Source organism: Ailuropoda melanoleuca, chromosome 12 (genome assembly GCF_002007445.2).
Source record: "Ailuropoda melanoleuca isolate Jingjing chromosome 12, ASM200744v2, whole genome shotgun sequence".
NCBI lineage: Eukaryota > Metazoa > Chordata > Mammalia > Carnivora > Ursidae > Ailuropoda > Ailuropoda melanoleuca.
Window position 1 is genome coordinate 40,474,699 of NC_048229.1, and position 22,384 is coordinate 40,497,082.

The 22,384-nt window shown below is 58.2% G+C and overlaps 1 protein-coding gene across 4 annotated transcripts in view; it reads right to left on the minus strand.

Moving 5' to 3' along the window:
• Positions 1 to 2,781: 2,781 nt before the first annotated feature.
• GRAMD1A (GRAM domain containing 1A) overlaps positions 2,782 to 22,384 on the minus strand; it is a 23,690-nt gene continuing 4,087 nt past the window's right edge. Inside the window, exons 1-19 of one of the 4 annotated variants that reach the window (XM_034638265.1) lie at positions 19,342 to 19,596; positions 16,498 to 16,708; positions 16,387 to 16,407; positions 15,819 to 15,903; positions 15,584 to 15,687; positions 15,417 to 15,512; positions 14,546 to 14,626; positions 11,397 to 11,509; positions 11,080 to 11,230; positions 10,320 to 10,518; positions 9,245 to 9,388; positions 7,468 to 7,583; positions 7,240 to 7,382; positions 6,707 to 6,810; positions 6,450 to 6,623; positions 6,256 to 6,343; positions 5,031 to 5,138; positions 4,828 to 4,965; positions 2,782 to 3,241 (exon numbers count right to left, since the gene is read on the minus strand). In XM_034638265.1, coding sequence (XP_034494156.1) covers positions 4,833 to 4,965; positions 5,031 to 5,138; positions 6,256 to 6,343; positions 6,450 to 6,623; positions 6,707 to 6,810; positions 7,240 to 7,382; positions 7,468 to 7,583; positions 9,245 to 9,388; positions 10,320 to 10,518; positions 11,080 to 11,230; positions 11,397 to 11,509; positions 14,546 to 14,626; positions 15,417 to 15,512; positions 15,584 to 15,687; positions 15,819 to 15,903; positions 16,387 to 16,407; positions 16,498 to 16,599 — 1,962 coding nt within the window. In that variant the 5' untranslated portion in view covers positions 16,600 to 16,708; positions 19,342 to 19,596 and the 3' untranslated portion in view covers positions 2,782 to 3,241; positions 4,828 to 4,832. Of the gene's footprint in view, positions 3,242 to 4,827; positions 4,966 to 5,030; positions 5,139 to 6,255; positions 6,344 to 6,449; positions 6,624 to 6,706; positions 6,811 to 7,239; positions 7,383 to 7,467; positions 7,584 to 9,244; positions 9,389 to 10,319; positions 10,519 to 11,079; positions 11,231 to 11,396; positions 11,510 to 14,545; positions 14,627 to 15,416; positions 15,513 to 15,583; positions 15,688 to 15,818; positions 15,904 to 16,386; positions 16,408 to 16,497; positions 16,709 to 19,341; positions 19,597 to 22,384 lie in introns of those variants that run through there. The other 3 variants (XM_034638266.1, XM_034638264.1, XM_034638263.1) reach the window with 3 other exon arrangements.

Sequence of the window (22,384 nt, forward strand, 5' to 3'; positions counted from 1 at the left end):
GGCGGCCTGGGGGAGGGAGGAGGGAGCGGGAGGGGGCGGGATGAATCACCGCGGGGGGAGGGCGCGGCCGCCCAGCCTTTGCCGCAGCGGCCCGGGAGGCGCTCGCTGCACCGGCCTCTCCGGGTGGCGCAGGGACCACGGCTTCTGGGCAAGGGCGGATGGCCTGGGTGTCCCTGACCCCTCCCGACTCTGGGGACCCCCAGCATTTAAGTCTGGGAAAGGTCACCCCCAGAGTCACGGAAGGGCTTAGAGAGCGTTTGGGGGGCGGGCAGGGCTTCCGACTTCAATTTATGGAGGTCATTCTCATGGGATAGAGGGGGACTCGGCTGGGACCTCCAAGTGACCTCCTCTTCAGATCCCTGACATCCGGGCCTGGAAGTCACTGTGCTGGTACCCAAGTGGGCATGAGGTGGGGATGTCACACTAGGGTCACCAAGAATACTTAAGACTCCACCCAAGCAGGAGGGGCACGCTGGAGCTAAACCAGAGACGCTGCTCTGGGGGTCTGGGGGTACCATGTTTCAGGAGGACAGTCCTTGGTCTCTGATGTTACCACGGCCCCCAACCACCTCCACTGTCCAGGCCCCTACCTCTGTTCCCAGTGCACCAAACTTCTTCCTGCCTTAGGACCTTTGCCCTCTTTGCTCTTCCCTCTGCCTGGACCACTCTTCCCCCTGGTAACCAAAAGGCTCACTCCCTCTTCTCCCGCAGTTCTTGGCTCCAATGTCACCTTCATCAGGTCTTCTGTCCGTTCCCAGGAAACTGCCTCCCCTGTCCCTTACTTGACCGACTTTACTCATTTCGTTTTTTTCAACCGTGGTTGTCACTACCTGACATTATTCTCTTCCTTTATATAGATCTTCCTTCTACCGCCTGTCCCTCCAACCCTGGAACGTAGATGTCCCCAGCTGAGGACACTGTCCCATGCACCACTGTGTTCCCAGCACCTGGAACTGTGCCTGGCACATTATAGGTGCTCGATAAATATTCATCATGTGAATAAATCCCAATGCTAGAGCCCTTCTGATATGCTGGTTCCATTTCTACCCCCCCCAACATTGGCAGCAAGTTCTATTATTATCCCCATGTTACAAAAGAAGAAACTGAGGCTGAGAGCACCTCACCCCTTGCCTAGGGTCACGTAGCTGGCCTCAGGTGGATCTTGAATCCTGCCCCAGCAATGCTGGGTGGAGAGGTTGGGGGTGTGGGCTCTGGGCTGTCAGGAGCAGGGTGGGAGTGAGACTTCTGACTGGCTGCTCAGGTCCCAGCCTCCAGTTTTGGGTGCAGTAAAGTTCCAGAATCCCTCTGACCCAGTCCCGCTGAGCAAGAGGAACCAGGGTGTGGGGCAGGCTCGGGGCAGAGGAACAGGAAGCCAGGGACACTGGACACCTTTGTGGTCTGGGCCTCTGGGCCAACACCTCCTGGGCTGTGAAATCGCCCTGCAGAAAATAACTCTCTTGCTGTACCGAGCCCTCCCCCTAGCAGCAGGTGACAGGCAGAGGCAGTGAGGACAGGCTTTAGGCACTGGGCAAGGGCACCTACTCGCAGCCCTACAAGCTGGTGTTCACTGAGCACCTACTGTAGGCTCGGTGCTGTTCTAAGCACTTTACTAATATTAACTGTAATTCTTCCTACAGGGTGGGCTTTATCACTATTCCCCATTAACAGGTATGGGAAACAGAGGCCCAGAGTGGGTATCTTGCCGTGATCACATAGCTAGAGGAGAGGCTGGCTCTGTCCTTTGTCACTTGTGGTCCCTCCCACCTCCGTCCAACCCCTCCCTCCAGTCCTCTTGTCCCAAGCCATCAGTTTAAGAAGTTTCTTACAGCCTGACCGTGACATGTCAAAGGTCTCTCTTTATCTCTCACTCACTCTGGTACCAGAACAGGGTTGAGTGAGACAGACCTGGGTTCTATCTGGACCAGACACTTGGCCTCTAAGCCCCTTTCCTCATTGGCAAGACAGGGGTCCAGATGGCCTCAACCTGGACAGGCCATTGTAGGGGCCTGCAGGGGACAGGACATTGCACCTAAGTGTGGAGGCACCAGGGACAGGCCTACAGTCCTTGTCTTCACGCAGAGTGGCCTCAGACTATGCCTATCTGCCTCCCCCCATCTCATGGAGTCACCGTGAGACCTCGAGGGTCACTACACCTTGGCACCAAGCCTCGCCCACACTCGGTGCTTACTGCAGGAGTTACTTTTCTCTCCCCCCGTTTTTCCATCATAAGAGTAACATCAGTTGAATACTTACTCAGCACCTGGCCCTGTTACGAGAAGCCACATTTATTAACGCATCTTTTGTAACAGTGGCTTGCAAAGTGGGATCCTGGGAGCTTGCTGGAAGTGCAGACTCTCAGCCCACCCCAGAGTTGCTGACTCAGAAACTCAGGGGTGGGGTGGGGTCTGGCAATCTGTTTTTCAACAAACCCTCCAGGAGATTCTGATGCAGCTCGAAGTGGAGAACTATTCACTTCTAAGAACCCTGGGAGACAGGTGCCACTCTTATGCCCATTGTGCAGTAGGGGAAACCAAAGCTCAGAGGGGTTGACGCGGGTTACATGACTGCTAAGGATCAGCGGTAGGATTTGAAACCAGGGCTCCAGGCAGCTGAGTCTGCCCTCACAGCCCCCGCACTGGACCCCGATGACGCAAAGCTTGTGGGAGGTGCTGAAGAGTTCCAGATCGTGCAGTGACTCGGGGCCCCCAAAATGGACAGTCCCCCTTCCGGCGCAACGGGAGGCCCCCGCCCACTCCCAGAGACCCTGTAGGCACAGCCACAGCTGTTTCCAACCCTTTATTGGGGCTCTCCGTTGGCCCCAAATAAATATAATACATTAAACCCAGAGCTGAGGGAATCGTGCACCCCAGAGGCACCCCCCACCACCCCAGCTGGGCAAAATAAGTTAGCGGGGGGCCTGCAGAAGGCCAGGCCAGCTCCATGGCCAGGCAGGCGACGGCAGCTGGACTCGCACACGCTGGTCTAAAGTGCATCTCGGTTCTGTGGTCCCCATGTCTGTGTGGCCCCTGGCTGGGCCACTGGGAGGGGTGGGCGGGAGGCTCCTGGCGCTCACACTGTGCCAGCAGTGGCCGCCGAGGCTCTGTGTTCATCTGTCCATTAGGGGGGTCGGCCGTGTGGCTGGGTGCCCTCAGGAGAAGCTGTCGTCGGGCCGTGGCTGGGAGTCGAAGGGAGGGTCTGAGACAGTGATGCCTCGATGCAGCTTCTCCAGCGAGAACTTCATCTGGGAGGAAGAAGTGGACAGGGTGGAAAGTGAGTGCTGGTAGGGGCTCCTGCCACTGAGGAACTGGGGAGGGTCCAGAGAGGCCCTGTCCCCTGCCAAGGTCACCCCGTGACAACAGCGGAGCAGGACTGCACCCAGTTTAACTTCGAAGATGCTGCAGATGGAAGGGGCCTTGATGGCCCCGGCTCCAGTCCCAGCCCTGCTTCTTACTGGGCACTCTTAGGCAAGCCCCTTACCTGTCCCAGGCCCCCCAAGCTGAAAAGTCACAGGATGAGTTCAGGTTTCCAATGGCCAATCACCTCGCACGGGGCACAGTAGCTAGTCTTATTCCCCGCTGCGTGACCCTGGGCAAGTCTGAACTTCTCAGACCTTAGCACCCCTCTCTGTTACATGGGGGACACCAAGAGCACCAAGAGCACCCCTTTCCCAGGCTGGCCTTGAGGAGCAAATCGGCTGGTCACTTCAGCACACGGGGCAGCCCGGCTCCAACTGCGTCTGCGGTTAACGAGTCTGTGAAGCGCTTGGCAACTTGAGAGGAAAATACTCAGAATTTAACTGAGGACGGGGAGGCCATGCCATCCCTCTCTCTGAGCGATGTGACCCCGGCCTCAAGCCCTCCCGGCCTGCGCCACACGGCCCTTCCCAGCACGAGCATCTCCCTGCAAGCATGGTTTCAGGGCGCACCAGAGCCCCTAGAGGTGGGCTCCACGTTCTGGTCTCTAGCGACCACACACGATTTCCCCGTCACCCACCAACTTGGGCTCTGACACCCTTGGGCACCCAGCCAATGCCGGCCGCTCCTCCGCTTCCCGCACCTCCTCCCCCCACCTGAGGCGCCACCCCAATACCTGACCTTTGTGCTGACCCGCCACCCACATTACTGAGCACCTCCTGGGCTCCCGCTACTAACAGCAAACACACGTCAAGTGTTTACTGCGAGCGCTAACTCATTTGATCGTCAGGACAGTCTCTGAGATAACAGCACGTTCGGAGGAGGAAGCCGAGGCCAGCAACGGTGCAGTCACTTGCACGCACGGCAGAAACTGAACGTGGGCATCTCAAGAGACGCTGCCGCGGTACCACAGAGAGTATCTGGGGCAACCCCTTCTGGAGACAAGACCCTCGTGTCCTTGGGAGGAACTCTTTCCCACCCTCATGGGACCCCTTAGTGGGGGTGGGGTTCAAGGACGAAGCCTTGACCGCCCCCAGCCACTGTGAGGTTCAGAGATGGACAGGTGAGCCCAGCGGCTGGTGAGAATGAGCTCTTTCTTCTGTGTCAGCCTGGAGCTGCAGCTGCCACCTTGGTCAGGGGTGGGAGGGGAGGATGCCCCAAACAAAGCCAACCCTGGTGGTGGGCAGAGTCAAGAGACTGCATGAGGACGGCTGGAGTCAGCCGTGCCTGAAGTCAGACACTGTGGACATTCTTCCTCGGCTGCGAGCCAATTCTTTCCTCCGTTTTTTCCGGCAACCCTGGGAGCTGAGGACTATGAATGACTTCCCCAATGTACAGAGGAAGGAACTGAGGCCCCGATGTCTCTGCCACACGTCGGGACCTGAACACAGGCCCCGCAGCCCCAGAGCCGCACCTCGTCTAGGAGCTCCACGGACGCCCGCAGGATCTGCCTCCACTTGTGCACCTCGACGCTGTGGAACTGCTTCTGCAGCGCGAGGATCTCTGCCCACTCCGCGGCTGTCTGGGGGAACTGGCTGTGGGGGGGCAGGGCCTGAGTGGGGCGCTGGCCTCGCCCGACCCGCCCAAGTTCCCAGCCCCCTCGGGCCACCCACTCACCCCTTGGCCAGCGCCAGACTGTGCCAGGACTCGAAGGTATGGGCCGTCCTCTCCAGGGACCAGAGGCGGTAAAAGAGGAGGACATTGAGGGCGATGAGGACAATGAGGCTGAGGGCAGGAGTCAGAGGTCAGCGTCAGGACACAGAGGCCCTCCTAGGTCAGCACCCACACAACCACACCTTGAAGGGGCACCACAATTACCCCCCTTTACAGAGGAGAAAGCTGACTCAGAGAGGGTGACAGACATGCCTCGCCAGGGTCACGCAGTCCGTAAGCAGCAAAGTCAGGGGTCGCATCCAGGCCTGTCTGACACCCACGCCCCTAACTGCCACAGCAGGCTGCCTGGCTGGGAGAGCTGGGGGCCCAGGGCAGGGAGGGGCTGCAGGTGGGGGGTGAGGTGAGAGGGGAGGGGGTACAGATGCAGGGCCCTACCTCACACAGATCCTGGGGAGGCAGCAGGAGGAAGACAAACGGGTGAGAACCACCCCGCCATCAGAGCCGCCCCTGCCCCTCCTGGAGTGCGCCACGCAGCCCCTCTCAGGACTGCCGGTGCTAGGAAACTGAGCCTTCCCAGGAAACCGAGGCTGACTGTGTGACCGAGCTGACTCACCTCCAGGGTCTGCCGGAGGCTTGGACCTCTCTTACACGTCCTCAGAGTGTCCTGCCCCCCACATCCCTCCACCCTGGCCTCTGTGCACATGGGTCTCCCTGCCTCACCCTCTGGGGTCTCAGCTCAGGAATCCTCTGCCTTTCTGGGAAGCCTTCCCCCGCCTCCCACAGCTTCCCTATCCTGGCTCTGTCCCCCAGCACCCTGGCCTGCTGTCAGGTCTCTAGTCACTACTGTGGCCCCAGCGTCCCCCGGATTAGGGTTGGGCACAGAAAACAGGACTGAGATGTGTGACAGTGCTTTTTTCCCAGATCTCTCCCCATTCCCCTCATTCTACCTCCTCTGGGTGCCTGCTCCCCCAGAAACCCCTCCCTGTCCACAGGACCTCCCTCTCCCAGCAGGACAGACTTCTCCACAACACACGGAGCAGGGTGCTGTGTAAAGAGCTCTGCTGGGCACGTTCCAAACACCCTCTCCCATCATCTCTGCTATCCTAGGAGGTGGGCCCATCTCCCACTCCAGCGGAAGCCCAGAGAGGTCAGGCACCTGCCTGAGGTCACAGAGCCAGAATGCAGATCCCCGCCTGTCTGACCCCACAGACCCGGGCCCCTTACTCACACCACGCTGATGAGAACCAGAGCGCTAGGGATGCCTGCCCCAGGGCCCTGGTCCACGGATGGCTCCGAGAAGCGCGAGCTGAGGGAACCTGAGGGAGAGTGCCATAGAGTCAGACAGACCCATCCTAGCACACCCACCGGGTGCCCCCCCCCCAAGCGCCTCCACCACCCTGCCCTGGCCCCAAGGGGACATACCTGAGGTGTGCATGCCAGCCCGGGTGCAGGGGTCCGTGTCCGGGTGCTGGGGCCCATCGCCATGACCCCTCCAGCTCAGGGGCCGCTTACGCCTCCGCAGGCCGGACAGCAGTCCACGGGCATCCTTCCCGCCTTCCTCCAGGGACAGCTTCTCCGCTTTGGCAAGCTCTCGCTCTGTGGACACAGGAGAGGCCTCTGCATGGCTGGCCCTGGCCCGGCCACGACCCTGTTCCCGGCCCGGCCGACCTCTCCCCTACCCAGGTGGTGGAAGTAATCTTCAATGCCGCTCCAGGAGTTCTTCTCAATGAGCGACTTCACAAGGCTCCAGGGCTGTTTCCGGTAGCGGATCTCAGAGGACACCCTGGGGTCCAGGGGGGACAGGTGGAGGGAGTCAGGGTCTGACTCCAACCATTCCAAGGGCGTGCTTTCCTTTCCCTCAATTCAGATAGAGTCCCTTGTCACCCCCAGACCAAACAAACACACCTTGGCAAGTCTCCCAGACTTAGCAAGGCCCCCCCACACCAGCAGCTGAGCCTGCACCTGGCCCGGACCCTTCCTTCTTGCTGCCATACCCCAGCTCCACACAGGGTCCAAGAGACAGCTCAGCCCATCCCAAACTGAGCTCCTGCTGGTCCCCCAAACCCATCCCTCGCCACCTTTCCCCATCCTGGTCAACATCAACGGCAGCTCCGGCCTGTTGGCTCAGGCCAGACCCCTCAGGGGGTTCTGACACCTCTCCCGGAGAGGGAGAGAGGGGATTCTGCCTGTCAGGTGAGGGGCCGCCGCTCACCGGAGCCGGGCCTTGTTGCGGGCGAGGCCCAGGATGCAGTAGCGGTGGGCCGTGTAGAAGTAGTCCTGGTAGGGGATGCCCTGGGTCAGCACCTCCGAGTCCACCACACAGCCGCCCGCCTGGGGGCCACGCCGGAACAGCGTCTGCAGAGACCAGGAGGAGGGAGGAGTCAGGGCCACCGTCAGCCAGGCCCCAGAGCTGCCCGGCCTGCCCCTCCACCCGGCCCACCTGTGTTTCCACCACCGATGCGCTCTTGGGGCCCAGTGGGTTGCTGATGGGAATGGTGTACGTCAGCACTCGGCGCTGGTGGCACTTGTCGCCACTCCAGGGACTCAAGGTCACGTCTGGGGGAGGGAGGGAGGAACAGAATGAGGAGCCCATTCTCCAGTCTTCTGCCCACACTCTGTGGGAACTAGCCTTTTGGGACAGTGCCAGTTCTCTGGGGATTTGCCCTCAAATCCACCCTGCCCCTGTGCCCCCTCCTGATATCTGCCCCACATTCCTTTTGGCCCCCTAAAACTTCAGATGGTGGCAATACTCCGAGCGGGGACCTCTCTCTCCCCTACGCTTGTCACTCATCCTGGGGCCATCTCCTCCATTCCTGCACCAGTCCTGGCTGGTACCTCTCTGTACCAGTCCTGGCTTCTCCCCTGAGCCTCAGACCTCGGGGCCTGTGACCTCCAGAGCACCTTCCCTCGGAAATTCCTCAGAGACCTCACACCAACCAGGTCCCACGTTGGCCTCAGCATCCCCCTAAACCTCCCCCTCCTCTTGGGGTCCCAGCACAGGGGTAGCCCCACCATCCTCGAGACTCCCCCAGAGCCCTGGGCCCTGCCCTGGACACTCCTTCCGCCTTGTGTTCACTTGACCTCCTGAGCATTGCTCCTGGTTCAGCCCATCCCTGCCTGCCCAGCATCCCACTCTGACCGCCCTGAGTTTCTGGCCTCAGTCTCCACCTCTTAGGTCCAGGGCGAGCTTCTTAAAGCCAAGCCTGCCCCTGCCCCTAACCTGCCTAGAACATTCCATGGCTCTCCAGGGCCCGCGGACAGAATCTGAGTTCTTCAGTCCGCCCAACCCCCCAGGACATGAGCATAGTTCTGGAGGGCTGTGGGACCCCAACTCAAGGCTATGGGACCCCAACTCAAGGCACAGTCTCACTTGTTCTGCAGGGGACTCTACGTGGCTCATTTGCGCCAACACAGGAGGGAAAAACAAAACAAAACAGAGGAAGCCGAGCATCTGACTAGCCCCTCCCCTGCTTGAATCCCTTCCACGGCCTCCTGAGCCATTCAGCTGGTCCCACAGTGAACCCCTCCACGTCACCTGGTGCTGTGGCCTCACCTCGCCACACCTGGCCACAGAGGCCCCGCCTCAAGGGATTCTCCCAGTGTCTTCCCCTGGCCTTGGGGCCTTTGCAGCTACCCCACTGGCCTCCTGGGTTTTTCCCTCATCTCTTCCCCTTTCCCCAGAACAGTTCCTCCTTCAGGCCTTGGTTCCGGTGTCACATCCTTCCAGGAGCTTCTCCTGAGACCCCTCAGGTCACAGATACCCCCCTGACACTCACAGTCCTGGCACATCTGTGACTTATTTGTGTGTCTGTTTACTGTCGTTCCCACTAGACTTCACGTGTCCTGGTCTCTGCACAAATCTGACGGAGTGGCCACTTAATGTGTGATCATGAGCTTGTGTTTATTAAATGCTTACTATAAACCACTGCTCTTGGCACGTGTCTAGGATCAACTCATACAGTTCTCAGGACACCCGGATACAGCCGGGACTATTATCACACCCCCAACATACAGAGGAAGAAACTGAGGCAGAGAGGCTCGGAACCCTTCCTGAGGCCACTCAGCTAGTTAACAGGCAGAGCCGGTGGGGTCTGGCGGATGCAGCTTCTCTCTTGGCCACCGCCCACCGAGCCTCCAGTGCACCGCAGGGCCCCCGGGCCTCCCGCTTCCGCCTCCCCTCCCCCTCCCCTGCACCCGGGGAAGCTCGGCGCCCTGACCTGTGAACTTGCACTGCTTCAGGAAGCCCTGCAGGAAGGGCGAGTCTGAGAAGAGCATCTGCTGCAGCCGCTCGGCACCCACGTGGAAGACGGAGTTGATGAGGAGCCGGCCGGAGAGGTCGGGAAGCAGGGCGGCCAGGTCAGCTGCGTGACAGAGAAGGACGGGGGAGGGCGCATTGCTTCCTCCTCAGAGCAGCTCCTCCCCACTTCCAGGCCTTGCATGGTGGATGGGGAGCCCCACCCTCCTGGCTCGGGTGGATGCTGACCAGAACACTGCTTGGCCCCTTTCTGCCACGGGGCTGGCTTAGGGCGGGCATGTGCCCGCCGCTCAGCCAGCCAGAGCCCCCGTGATTGGTTCATGGAGCACCCACCCGGGCCCAGCGGGCCGCAGCCACCGTGATCACAGGGGCGAGCCTGTGTTTCCCTCCTCCCCCCGCCCCCGCCAGTCTGGGCTCTCGGCCGCTGTGATTGGTTCAGGGCTGGGCCGGGCTCCGAGGTGGACCAATCAGAGCCAACCCTAGAGCTTCTGGTGCCTCCCGTGGGAAAAGCACGCTTCCTCTCCGCTAAGCCTGTCTGGGGCCAGGCTGGGGTTCTCTGGGCACCCCCCCAAGAATGCAGGCTACCTGAGAAGGAAGCTGGCACAGAGAAAATGGAAAGAGCAATAACAAGAGCCAGCACGAACTGGCCTGAGCACTTTACAAATATTAACTCACTTCAATTCTCTTAACACCCAACCCTATGAAGTAGGTAGGACTATTGCTAACCCATTTATCAGATGAGACAAATGAGGCTCGAAGAGTTAAATAATTTGCCCAAGTTACACAGCTGGGAGGCAGCGTGGCCAGCATTTGGACCCTGGCAATCTGGCTGCAGAGTCTGCATTCTTACCCATCTGCTCTGCTGCCTTTGAGGCAGAGCTAAAGACAGACAGATTTCCAACAACACCATCTGAATGACTGCACCCCCCGCCCCCGGATATTTTAGTCCCGTGAGCCACTCAATCCCTTGCTGATGCCAGTCTAAGTAAGGGCTGTCGTGTGTAACCAAAGCAAATGTCTCAGGCCACCCGCCTCACCTTCCTCCCCTGTGGACGAGGAGGAGTTACTCGTGTCTGTCAACAGTTCCTCACTGCGCAGCAGGTCCAAGGGGCCCAGGGAGGTGGGCCCCTCAGGGGGGGTCGGCTCAGTGCTCGGGGGTTCAGCCACCGGGGTCACCGTCTGGCTGGAGGAGGCGTCTGGCTGGCTGTCCGTCTGCTCCTCCTTGTCCTCCTCTGCCTGTAGAGAAAGGCTTAATCCAGCTCGGTCTCACCTCCAAGCCAGCCTGAGGGCCCCCGCATGCCCACACTGGCCATAAGGATTTGAGGCTGTGGGAAACCAATGCTGGGGCGGGGGGGTGCGTGTGCACATAAAGCTTCCACCTGAGGTGCAAGGGGCCCTGGGGCTGCCCAGATGAGGGCCCCTTTTAGTCCCTACAGGCCTTTCCTGGGTGCCTCTCCTGCCTCTCCTGGGGTAAGATTTACCCCAGCCTTGTCTGTCCATCTGTCAGTCCACCATTCCATCCATCCAAATCTTGCTTCTTGTGTCTCTCTGTCTTTTCCTGTCTTCTGCCCTTTTGCCTCTCTCTCTCATTCCCTGTTTTCTCTGCCCATCTTCTCAGCTCCACCCCATTCCTCCATCCATCCCCTCCCTAACCCCTCCATTGACCTCTCCTCTGGCCCTCTGTTCGTCCTCTCCCCGTGATCCTGCCACCACCTCTCAGTCTGTCCCTCTCCCTGACACCACCCCCCACCATCCTCTGTCTCATTCCACCCACTCTCTCCCCTGTCCTTTGCTCACCCCATGGTCTGCATCGCTGCTGGCCCGAGAAAGGTTGGGGGTGATGCGGCCACGGCGCGAGCCCACCGGGCTCGGCTCCTGGCTGTTATCAGCTGCCCCCGAGGGGGTGATGTCACTCAGGGCGATCACGTCTCCCACTTCCTTGGGGCTCCTGCGGGGAAAGAAGGGTAAGGGATCGCTGTATCTTTGAACCCCACACACCCTCCTGGTCTCCCAGACTGTATGCCCACTTCAGTCCACCCGGGACTCCAGGAGCTCTGCACACAGCCCCTACTGTCTACCCCACCCCAGGAACCAGACACCAACCTCTGACTCACCCCAGACCGTTCAGCTGCAAGGGGCAGACATAGTCTTCATCCTCACTGGTAAGGCCCAGCTCTGAGCCGTAGCACTGATGCACCAAGTTCCAGAGTTCGCGGGGACTCAGCGTCTGGGCAGGCAGGACTTGGGGTTAGCCTCCACTTCACCGGGGCCCAGAGCCCTTCCCATCCCGGTCCCCACTAGCCCTCAGGCTCAGCATTCCCGCGTCCACAAGGGGGCAGCAGCGTCTCCAGTCCCAGCCCTCACCCAATCCAGCTCCATCCCTCTCATCAGGAGTCAGGGAGCTCAGGACTTTCCCCTTAGATCCTCACAAGACTCCCGTATCCACAGGTTAGCATTCCCAGATTTACAGAGGAGAAGATGAGGGCCAGGGAGCAGAAGTCATGCGCTTGAGGTCCCACAAGTGACCCAGGGCCACTCAGGGATTCAAACCCAGCCTGACTCCAGAGCCAATGCTCCCACCCGCCATGCTGTCCTGCCCCCGACTGTTTTCCTAAGCATTCGGGTGACAGCAGCTGGTAACAACAGCACAGGGTAGCCAGCCACCCTGTTGTTACCAGGTGCCAGGCCTTCTTCTAACTCCGTCCCATGGGAAAACTCACTGAATCTTCTAGAACAATTCTGTAAAGCCCTAACATCGTCGTTTTAAGGCAATGACACGGAGGCGCAGTGCTGCTCAAGTGGCAGTGGTGAGATGTGACGCTGGTGTAGGAGGACGGGGTGCCACTCTGGCACCTTGAAGCTGATCACCGCGCCAGCCTGCCTCGTAAGAGCTGACCTGCCCGAGCACATATTCTAGGCCCAGCTCTGGATGCTACGAAGTAGGGAATGTCCCTCCCTGATGGGGTTCAGTGACTTGCTCCAGGTCACTCAGCTCCTCAGTGATGGAGCGGGAACTCCAACCCCGGCAGGCTGGCTCCAGGGCCTGAACTTTGAACTCTCCTCTGCCCTCACCCTCCCTGGAGGCTCTGACTCCAGGCTGTCCCTCTCTCAGGCTCCTACTCCAGCCCTGGGGATGGGCACGGCTGGAGCTGCCCCAAGGGGACAGGACAGGAAGGCAGCACAGCTGGAGAAGCAGGTTTGGCCCGCTGAGGTGCCAGGCCAGCAGTGGCAGCCGCGGACCATGCCCACCCGACATCTCGCCACCCTCCCTCCTGCCAGCAGTCACCAAATTTGTTCGGGGTGAAAATCTTCCCCAGCCCTAGGGATAAATTACAACTGGTTTACACCAAATCTTCCATCTTTCCTTTGCAACTGAGGCTGGTCATGTTAGCCCATTCTAGCCAAAGAAATGCAACGAGAAGTTGTTTTAAAGTGGGCTTTCCCTCCCTGATAAAGCAAAGAGCCCTTTCTACCCACCCATTTTCTCCTTCACGTTGGGGACACTTACGGGAGGGAGGGCATGATGCCTGCGGCTGCAGCAGCCGCCTTGCAACCACGAGGCACACGCATGTGCACAAAACATCAACATGCAGAAGGTGGACAGTGTGGAAGAGTCAACAAGAGCTGGGGTCCTTATGACATGGGGAGGAGGAGCCCTCAAACCTACCCTGGGCTGCCTGCCACCAGACCGCTAGTTAGAGGAGTGTCAGCATGTTACAGAACCTAACAGCCATGGGTCAGAACTGCAGCTCTGCCCCATAAAAACCCTTGTGACCACGGGCAAGGCTATCCCTCCACGCTGCACTGATGGAACAGGTAATGGCCAAGCTGCCTCGCAGGGTGGTTGTTGTGAAGATCAAGTGAATTAACGCGTGTCATGCTCAGAGCAGTGCCTGGCACCCGGTGGCACCCGGAGTATTAGCTACTATTACTACTCATCCAGAAATTCCCTATCTGTTTGCTTAAAGCATGTGTGGTTGAGTTTTCCATGACGTGCAGCCGACTATATCCTATGTAAACTCATGCAACCACGGCGGGCATGGACGGGGAGCCTGGGGGCCAGCACACAGTGGGCCATTGGAATATGCCGGGTCTAAAAGCCCTTACTGAAAACCTCTGGGGCAAGATGTAAGTCAAGATTAAGAAGTTTGGGGATTTAAGAAAGATAATGCAGTGCCTAAGCCATATGTAGTAATATGTACCGACAATGGTGACTGCATTAGATTTAGTATCCGGCACGCTACATATCGAAGGTTCTCGAAGTGTGGTCCAGGGATTTCTGGGGATCCCCCAACCTTTCAGGATGTCCATGACATCAAAATTATTTTTGTAAGTGTGGTTAAGTGTTACTAGTATCATTAGATGCTACTTTCCTTTTTCGCTTTTATTCTCACACTAGTATATATTGTGGAATTTTCCAGAGGCTACGTGACATGGGATGCTGTCTTTTTCTGGGTGCTGAGGCAGTGTGTGCGATCGTGTATTCTTGTGTTTAGGGATTCCCCAGTTTCAATTTCTAATATAGTAAATATTGGTAGATATAATCCACTTAAACAAAAGCTCTTTGGAGAATCTACCGTTATTTTAAAGAGTATAAAGGGTTCCTGAAGCTATAGAGTTTGAGAATCACTGGCACATCCAATATTGGACAGATACTTTAACTTCATGTTGAATTACGATTATATCTAAGATCTACCCCAGCCAAACACATTAATACCTCTTGTCCTGAAACGCAGGAACAGTCCCCCAGAGATCAACATAGGCCTGTGCTGTCCAAGAAGCACATGCAGCCATTTAAGTTCAAATGAATTAAAATGAAATGAAATGAAAAATGCAGATCTTCAGCTACACTATCCACTTTTCAAGAGTTCACCAGGCCCATGTGGCCAGTGGCTGCCATGTTTTGGCAGCACGGATGGAGAATACTTCCATCGTAGCAGAAAGTTCTATGAGAACTACAAATAACCATGTTAGCTCAGGGTCAGATTTTGCTACCATACACACATAGGTGCCTTCTCACTTGCAGAGCATTTTGGATTTGTGGAGGTGAAGAAAGGGCCATGGATACACAGATACATGTCCGTGCGGGCAGGGCCAGGCACTGGAGCCCTGGTGGCCCCTGCTGGCGTGTATGGAAGAGGCTGTAGGTAGGGCAGGCCTATGCCCATGGAACAGAGCTAAGGGGCCCTCCAGCTCCCCAAGTTCTGACACTCCTGGCTCCATGATTCCCCCCAACCCCCCATCCGTTCTCACCCAGACCCACCTTTTCAAGCAGCGCGTTCTGCCAGAGGCGGAAGATGAGGAGGAAGCAGCGGTCCCGGGCCCCAAAGGAGGTGAAGAAATGCTGCAGGAGAGAGAGAGGTGTGAGGGCGTGGGGGACAGAAATGGCCAGAGGGAGGGGAAGCTCCCTCTGTCGCCATCCACACTTTGTTCCTGGATCTCCATCCTGATATATCCCTTCGTTCGTCCTTTCATTCACTCCACAGAATGTTTATCCTGTGCCCAGCCTGGCACCAGATGACGCTGGAGTCCCCATGATGAGTAGACGACCCCTGGCCCTGCCCCCAGAGCTCACAGTGCAGGGTGGGAAACAGGCACGGCCCAGACTGTGTGGGCTATGAGTGGGGAAGCCCAGGGCACTCTCCCAGTCTCCTTCGACCAGGAGGGAAGGTCAACTAATCCACATTTGGCCCATAAAACACAAAGGGAAGTCTGCTGTGAAGTCTCCCCACCATTCCCTTCTCCCTTCCTGTCTGAGTCACTGGTGTCAGGCAGCCATCTTGGGACCGCGAGGCAACAATCATCAGGATAGAACGGAGTGTCAGAGAAGGCTTCCAAGGAGAAGGGACATCTGAGTGGACCGATATGGGGGAGGGAAGAATTCTACTATTAATATTATCCCTGAGCAGCTGTGTGGGGGCACAGACCACAGGGACTGAGATGAGGGGCTGGTGAGGAAGGTCCAGGTCAGAGGTGACGGGAGCCTAGGCCAGGCCAGCAGGGGTGGGGGTGGGGGGTGGACAGAGAGAAAGCAAGAGATCCGAGAGTTCAGGGTGCAGAATAAACAGGGCTTGGGGCAGGCGGGGCTGGCCGCAACCAGGGACCACAGCCCCCCAGCAGGTCCTCGGGCTCACCTTCTCGCTCTCGGTGCAGATCTGGATGGCGTTGGGGATCAGCTTGGCTGTCTTTTCCTTCTTCAGACACGTCACTTCCTTCAACTGGATGGAAATCTGAAGACAAGAGGCCGGTCAGAAGCGGCCCCGGCCTGCCCGCCCGCCCCTCCTTGGCCGAGTGGGCTCACTGTTGTTTCCCAGCGGAAGATGTTGCTGTAGAAGCAGATCCAGTTCTCGGAGAGGTAGAGACGGCCCTGGAGGAGGATCTCGCGCTGCAACGCACAGGAGTAATCTGAGGCAGCCGAGGGGAGAGACGGCAGACCCCCAAGTCACACACGCTGGGCCGGCCAGCGTGGGCGGGACAGGCGGGAGGGCACGGGGTCGGGGGGACCCAGGGCCCGGGACGGGGTCTGCCAGACTCACCCACGATGAGGCGTTCGGCCTCCGGGAGTTTGCTGAACAGTTTCCGGAAGTCCTCGTTCCGCTGTTTGTACGTGGGGCTCAGCATCTGGGGGAGTTGGGGAGGTAAGAACCCAGCTGGGGGTTCACACCCCGATCCTTCTGCCCCACCGAGTGCCCAGAAGCCCCTCGGTCTCCTCTGCCCCGGGCCAGCTCTCGCGGGTTTCACATCTAGCTCCCGTCTGGCTTCCCCGGCCCGAAACACGAGACTGAAACCATGATGAGAGTGGTCATGTACTGATCTCATCAGCTTGCCCCTGCGCCAGGTACCCACCGGCAGCACTGACTCTCAGCGAGCGTTCCCTTCAGCCTTGTCAGGTTGGCACAGTGTCTCAGGAGACAGGCCCAGAGAAGTTAAGTAACTCACTCAAGGACACACAGGAAGTAAGCAGCACCACAGGATATGACCCTAGGTCCGCTGACCCCAGTACCCAATTCCGTGATGGCTGCAGCCTGGGGCTCCTGGCCCGGCACCTGTCCCCCTCCCTCTCTCCCCTCCAGCATGCCCTCCCTCCCCCTGCCCAACACTTACACTGTACCAGCTCTGCATCTTCTGCAAGGGAAAGGAGCAGAGTCAGAATGAGCCCCTGAATTCCCCTGCCCTTCCCCCCCCATCTCCCCACCCCACAGGGCTCGCACCGACCTTGCTATTGCGGATGAAGTTCCGGCCGCCCAGGCTCTGGGTGCTGGGTGTCCCGGGCACCCCACCCTTCTCTGAGGAGCTGTCTGACCCCTTCTCCACCATGGTGCCTGGTTCAGGCTCGGGTGGGGATCGGCTCGAGGGCAAGAGCTGCAGCCGCTTGCGGAGAGATGGGGAGCTGCTTGGCGTGCTCCGGCCGGAGTGGGGGGTGGTGCTGGGGGAGGAGAAAAAGAGGGGCATTGTGGGGGGAAACAGGCTAGGTGTGAGGATAGGCTTATCGTAGGAGGCTCACACATCAGTCCACCCACACCAGGTCCCCACACCCCATTCAACTCCACTTCCAGCGGTGTGACTGTGTGACCGAGCGAGCAGGTCCCTATCTCTCTGCACCTCAGTGACTTCGTCTATGACCCACGGGTGATAAATACATGTCCTTGTCTGCTTGTTTGGACAGTTGAATGCGTCAGTACATGTCAAGAGCTTCTAGTAGCGCCTGGCATAGAGTGAGCTCTCAAGAACACCTGCTATTTTCAAAATCATTAATTCATTCATAAATATTCATTGAGTAGCCCCTCCCCACTCAATTGCTTGAGCTAAAAAAACCTAAGCACGTGCTTCATTTTTTTCTTGTTCACTCTCCATTTCTAATTTGTTAGCAAGTCCTACCTGCTTTACCTCCAAAATCTATCTCCGTTATTTCTATTATACCCATTTCCCCTGCTCCAGTGCCCTGGCCCAACCTCTATCCTTGCCCTCCTGGACCTCACAGCAGCTTCTCCCTGGGTTCCCTGTCCCCATCCCTGTCCCCGCAGTCAGCTCCCCACCCCAAGAGGGCGCCTGTGAACGCAACTTGGGTCAGGGCCCTTCTGGCTCAGAGCCTCTCCTGGCTGCATTGCACTCCAGGTAAAGGCCAAGTCCTCACCTCATCACCCCAAGCCCTGGTGTGCCTCGCACCCTCTCCTTTAGCCATCCCAGGCTCCTTTTGTCCCTAAGCTCACCCACTGCAGTCCCATGTCAAGGCCTCTGCCCTTCTGTTCCCTCTGCCTGGAATGGCCTTCCGCAGCCGAGCCTAACGGGCTCTGCCTCATTTGGCTCAATCGCTCCTCTTCCCCTGGGGACCCAGCCCCTGTGGCCCCCCTCACACCACCTCAACTCATCCTGGTGGCCTATTCATTTTGCCTATTGTTGCCTCCAGCTGTGAATAAGGAGGTCTTAGTCACCACTGTGTCCCTGGCACCCAAAACTGTACCCAGCATGGAGCGAGCTCTCAAGAAGCATCGGCGACTGCACGAATGCCCCGTGTGCTGGCTAGAGCCAGAGCAGCGGAGGGCCACTCGTTGGCGCTGTACCAAGGCTCTGGCAAGCTCTCCCTATGATTCCTTATTCCTCAGGCAACCCTGAACATGTGACAGTAGCACCATCCCTGCTTGCCAGAGCGAGCAGCCAGGACGCGAGGCAGCCACCACTTGTCCCAGGACGCACAGCCGCCGTAAGTCAGGGCATGGTTCTACCTGGGGGGGGGGGTCCCTGGACCACACAGGGGTCCTTGAACTTTCCTCTCTTGCCTCCAAGCTTCAGCACACGCTATTTCCTCACTGTCGACTGCCCTTGGCCTTCTTCGCCTGGCAAATTCATGTGCATCCTCCAGGACCCTTGCTCACCACCCCCCTCCCGGCCAAAGCCTCCCTGCCATGCCTCCCTAGGGACCCCTGGCAGCTCCCCTCCTGTCGCTAACCACTCCGCCACCACTCTGCCTCTGCGTCCCCCATCCCAGCCCTGACTACTTCCAGGTGGCCACTTGTCTGACGACAGCTCCATTTCCCCCACAGGTCTGTGAGCTTCCCGATGACAAGGTCCTAGTCAACGCTCTGTCCCCAGGCTTGCTCAGGACAGGACCCAGGGTAGGCATTCGTGTCACACTTGCAAAATGAGTTTGTGGAATAAAGTAAGTACATAAATAAATGAAATAGTGGGGATCTGGGCCACTGCCATGCGCCCCTGAACGACGAGCTGGCTTCTCCCAGGTCTCCCTGACACCCATCCCCTACTCTGCTCCCCAGCTGTGGCCAGCGGGTGGGGGGAACGATGAACACCTGAGTTGGGCTGGGACCACCCCACCCCCTGCCCGCCGCACCTGACTCCAGCTAAATGAGCCTCTGGACCCTCTCATCAACCCCTTGCTCACTCTTCCCCAGCTCCTGCCTTGCCTGTTCCCTCTGCCCAGAGGCCCTTCCTCCCAGATTTCGGGAGGGCTCCCTCGTCTCCTTCACATCTCTGCTCAGTGGACACTTCCCACAGGGGAAGGGGTTTATTTCCAGCTGTAGCCCCGCTGTCTAGAACGAGGCTGCCGCACGGAGCCTTTGCTCTTGTGGGCTGAATGAATGGCCGCCCTGCTCCCACCCCTCCCAGAACCGGGATTCAGCTAGCTGTGAGCCTTGCCCACCCCTCAGCAACACCCCAGCCACTTGCTCCCTGGGTGACTTGGGGCCAGTGTCTGGACCTGTGCCTCGTTTTCTTCCCGACCACGACGCGAATAACGGCACCCACCTCACAGGGCTGTCTGGGGGAGAAAGTGAGGTAATACACAGTTGACCCTTGAACAACACGGGTTGTGCGGGGTCCACTTACGTGGGAATTTTATTCAAGAAATACAGTAGTCTTCCAAATGTATTTTCGTTATGATTTTCTTAATACCATTTTTTTCTAGGTTACTTATTGTAAGAATACAGTATATAATACAGATGGTATACCAAAAACTGCTCATCGGCTGCTTATGTTATTGATGAAGCTTCTGGTCAACGGTAAGCAATTAGGAGCTAAGTTTGGGGGGAGTCAAAAAGTACACACCGATTTTCAACTGCGCGGCAGGTCAGCACCTCTCACCTCCGAGTTGTTCAACGTCAAGTGCACTAAAGCCCAGCACACGGGAGGCGCTCTGGTTCGATCGGTAGGTTCTGTCAGACTAAAACGGAGGCCCCAGCGCACCTGTGCTCGAGGCAAACGCTGACCGCGACGGGCACCACACAAACACCTCGGCCTGGGGTGCAGAGCCCAAACTGACCCCAAGCTCCATCGTTCACTCGCTAAGTACGGATTAAGCACGCGTGTGCCCTGTGCCAGGAGCTGGGGACACGGAAGTGAGCAAAACAGATACCACTCCGGTCTGCAGGGACCTGACATTCCAGCTGGGGAACAGAGATGAACGACAAGAACACGTGTCAGTGGAGATGCTGAGCTCAGACACTGGTCATTGCTATAAAGCAGCACCGCTCACGTGAGCCACACCAGCAGCCTTGGGGCCTGTGTGACCCAGTACAGACGTCCTGAATCCGAAAGTGGGGCCCAGGAGATGGAAGCACGTTCAAGTCTGAGGACCACAGAAACAAAGGTGGGTGGGGTGCAGGGCACACTTGAGCTGACCCCGAGGACGAAGAGCAGCTCACCCAAAGGGCAGGGGAATATTACTTTAGGGACAGGGGTGTGGAATTCACAGGACTGAGCCTGGCAGGTCTGAGGAGTGAGGTGGCCAGCGGGGCAGGGGAAGGAGGACAGGAGGGCACAGGCCCCCCCCCTTAGGTCCCTCAGGCCCAGGTCAGGAGTTTGGGCTTCCCCCTGAGGGTACTGGTGAGCCACGGAAGGGTTCTGAGGGAGGGCGTGACCACTTTCCTCCCCTGCCTCATCTTCTCACCTCTCGCCTGAAATGCAGACCCCGTCTCCACCTGTCCTACTCTCCCACGGCCACAGGTCTAGGGGAGGACGCCTAAGGACAGGCCCGATAACACACAGATGGGGCAGGGCCTGTGCCGCCAGATCTTGCTCTTCTGTAAGAGGAAGAGGAAGTGCTCGAGAGCGGCCACAGCCCTGAGGCTGCCCAGCCAGGCAGGCTGCGGCAGAGGGAAGGGAGGAGCCGTTGTGGCCGGAGGACCGTTATGGGGGGCAGGGACTTGGAAGAAAACAGGGTTTTGCCACTGCAGACACCTCTCTTCGGACTTCCTAGGTCTACGCAGGCCTAGAGCTCCCTCCGGTCAAAGAGGGGCAGACGCACACATAGGTGTGCATAAAAGAGAACTGTGGTGTGCGTCACATGCAGCCAGTATCACAGACAAACGGTACTTCCCCACATTGCAAGAAGTCTCCCCCACCGCGCCCTCCCGGACAGCAGAGCTCTCACAGGTGTGTTACCCTGGCACCCAGAGCCGCAGGGTTCTAGCACAATGATTCACACAGCTGCAGCATCACAAGTCTGCTATAGCCACAAAGTCCCAGAAGTTACACACACACACACACACACACACGCGCGCGCGCACGCGCCTGTCCATGATACACACATGCAGCTGCAGGGGGGTCACAGAAACCACAGAAAGTTCCAGATAAATGACATTCACACAGACGGCCACAAGAAAGTCTCCGAGAAGAGGTGAAAGCAAATCACATTCTCCAGGGAGAGCCATACAAGTAAAAGAGCGGTCCCAGAGGAACTCAGCCATCGCGGGTACAGTGCAGGTCAATTTAAGCCACGGGGTCAGCTGGGCTCTCGACGTGGTGGAGGCCTGCTCTCATGTGGCAGGGGACAGAGGGGTCATCCGTTGCTGCTGCCAGGGAACCCAGACATGAAGGACCCCGGAGGTCATGGACACAGCTTAACAGCACAGTGGCCAGGCATGGAAATAATGCATGGGACACGCTTTATAAACTCTAACTGGGGAACAGTGTCAGTCATTACTGCTTTAGACTGCCAAGGTACACCCAAGGTCTCAGAAGAGAGGGTCCCGGGCCCACTAAGAGCCACAAGGGATCTCTCTTTGTGCTCTGACACACACAAAGCCCCCAGGGTCTCCGCTGCACACACACAGAAGCCCAGGCACATACACAACCGTCACACACGGATATATACAAGAACTTTCAAAGATGGAATCGGAAGTAAGTTATAGGCACAAACCCAGGAGGCTTCAGCCATATACCCCAGCCCCCGACACACACTGTCACATAGGGACACACACAGGTCACTTATGCTTGCACCAAGAGCTAATGTGTTCAGAGGTACGTTATAGGCACAGAGACAGAGGGTGGTCGCTGTAAGTGCTGCGTACACACACCACCAAGTCACAACTGGACACACAGGCAACTTACAGTGACGCCTGCAGCCACAGATGGAATCAGAAGTAAATTTCACAGACACACACACAGCCAGGGAGGATCTCAGCTGTCTGCACACTAGAAGACCGCGACGCATGTACACACACTCCAAAGTCACAACCAGACATGCATGGGTCTGATGGGATGCGATACTACACTACCATATATACAACCACAAAAGGTCACGGGCACACACAAGGAGCCCCCCACCCCCAACCAGAGTCACAATCAGACATATTCAGGGCATTTACAGTAACACACGGAGTCACAGATGGAGTTTGAGGTAAATTACACACACAGCCAGGGAGCATGCACAGCAGGAATACAGACACGCATACATACACTTCCGAGACACCCACAATTCATACTAGAAAACAGTGGGCCAAGACAGGGAAGAGGAGGTCAATTCGGGGTACGAGGCCGGCCGGCCGCGAAGCCCCCACCACCAGCAGCTCCAGGACTCTCCACAGACAGGGGCGGTGAGAGGGGGCCCAGGCGGTGAGAGGGGGCCCAGGCCTGCCCCGGGCTCCGTGGCCTGTGCGCGGGCCAGCGGGGGGCTTGTGTCCGCCCTAACTCCGCCCCAGGCCCAAAGCCCGGGGTCAGCCTCGTGCCCACCCCTCGCCTCCCGGACCCTCGGCCAGCTAGGCCGGAGCCCTCCCCGCAGGCCCCGCTCCCCGCGGATGAGCCCGGGACCCCCACCAAAGCCCCGCCACCCCGGCGCGTCGCGCCCTGGTGATGACGAGCCTGGCACCCC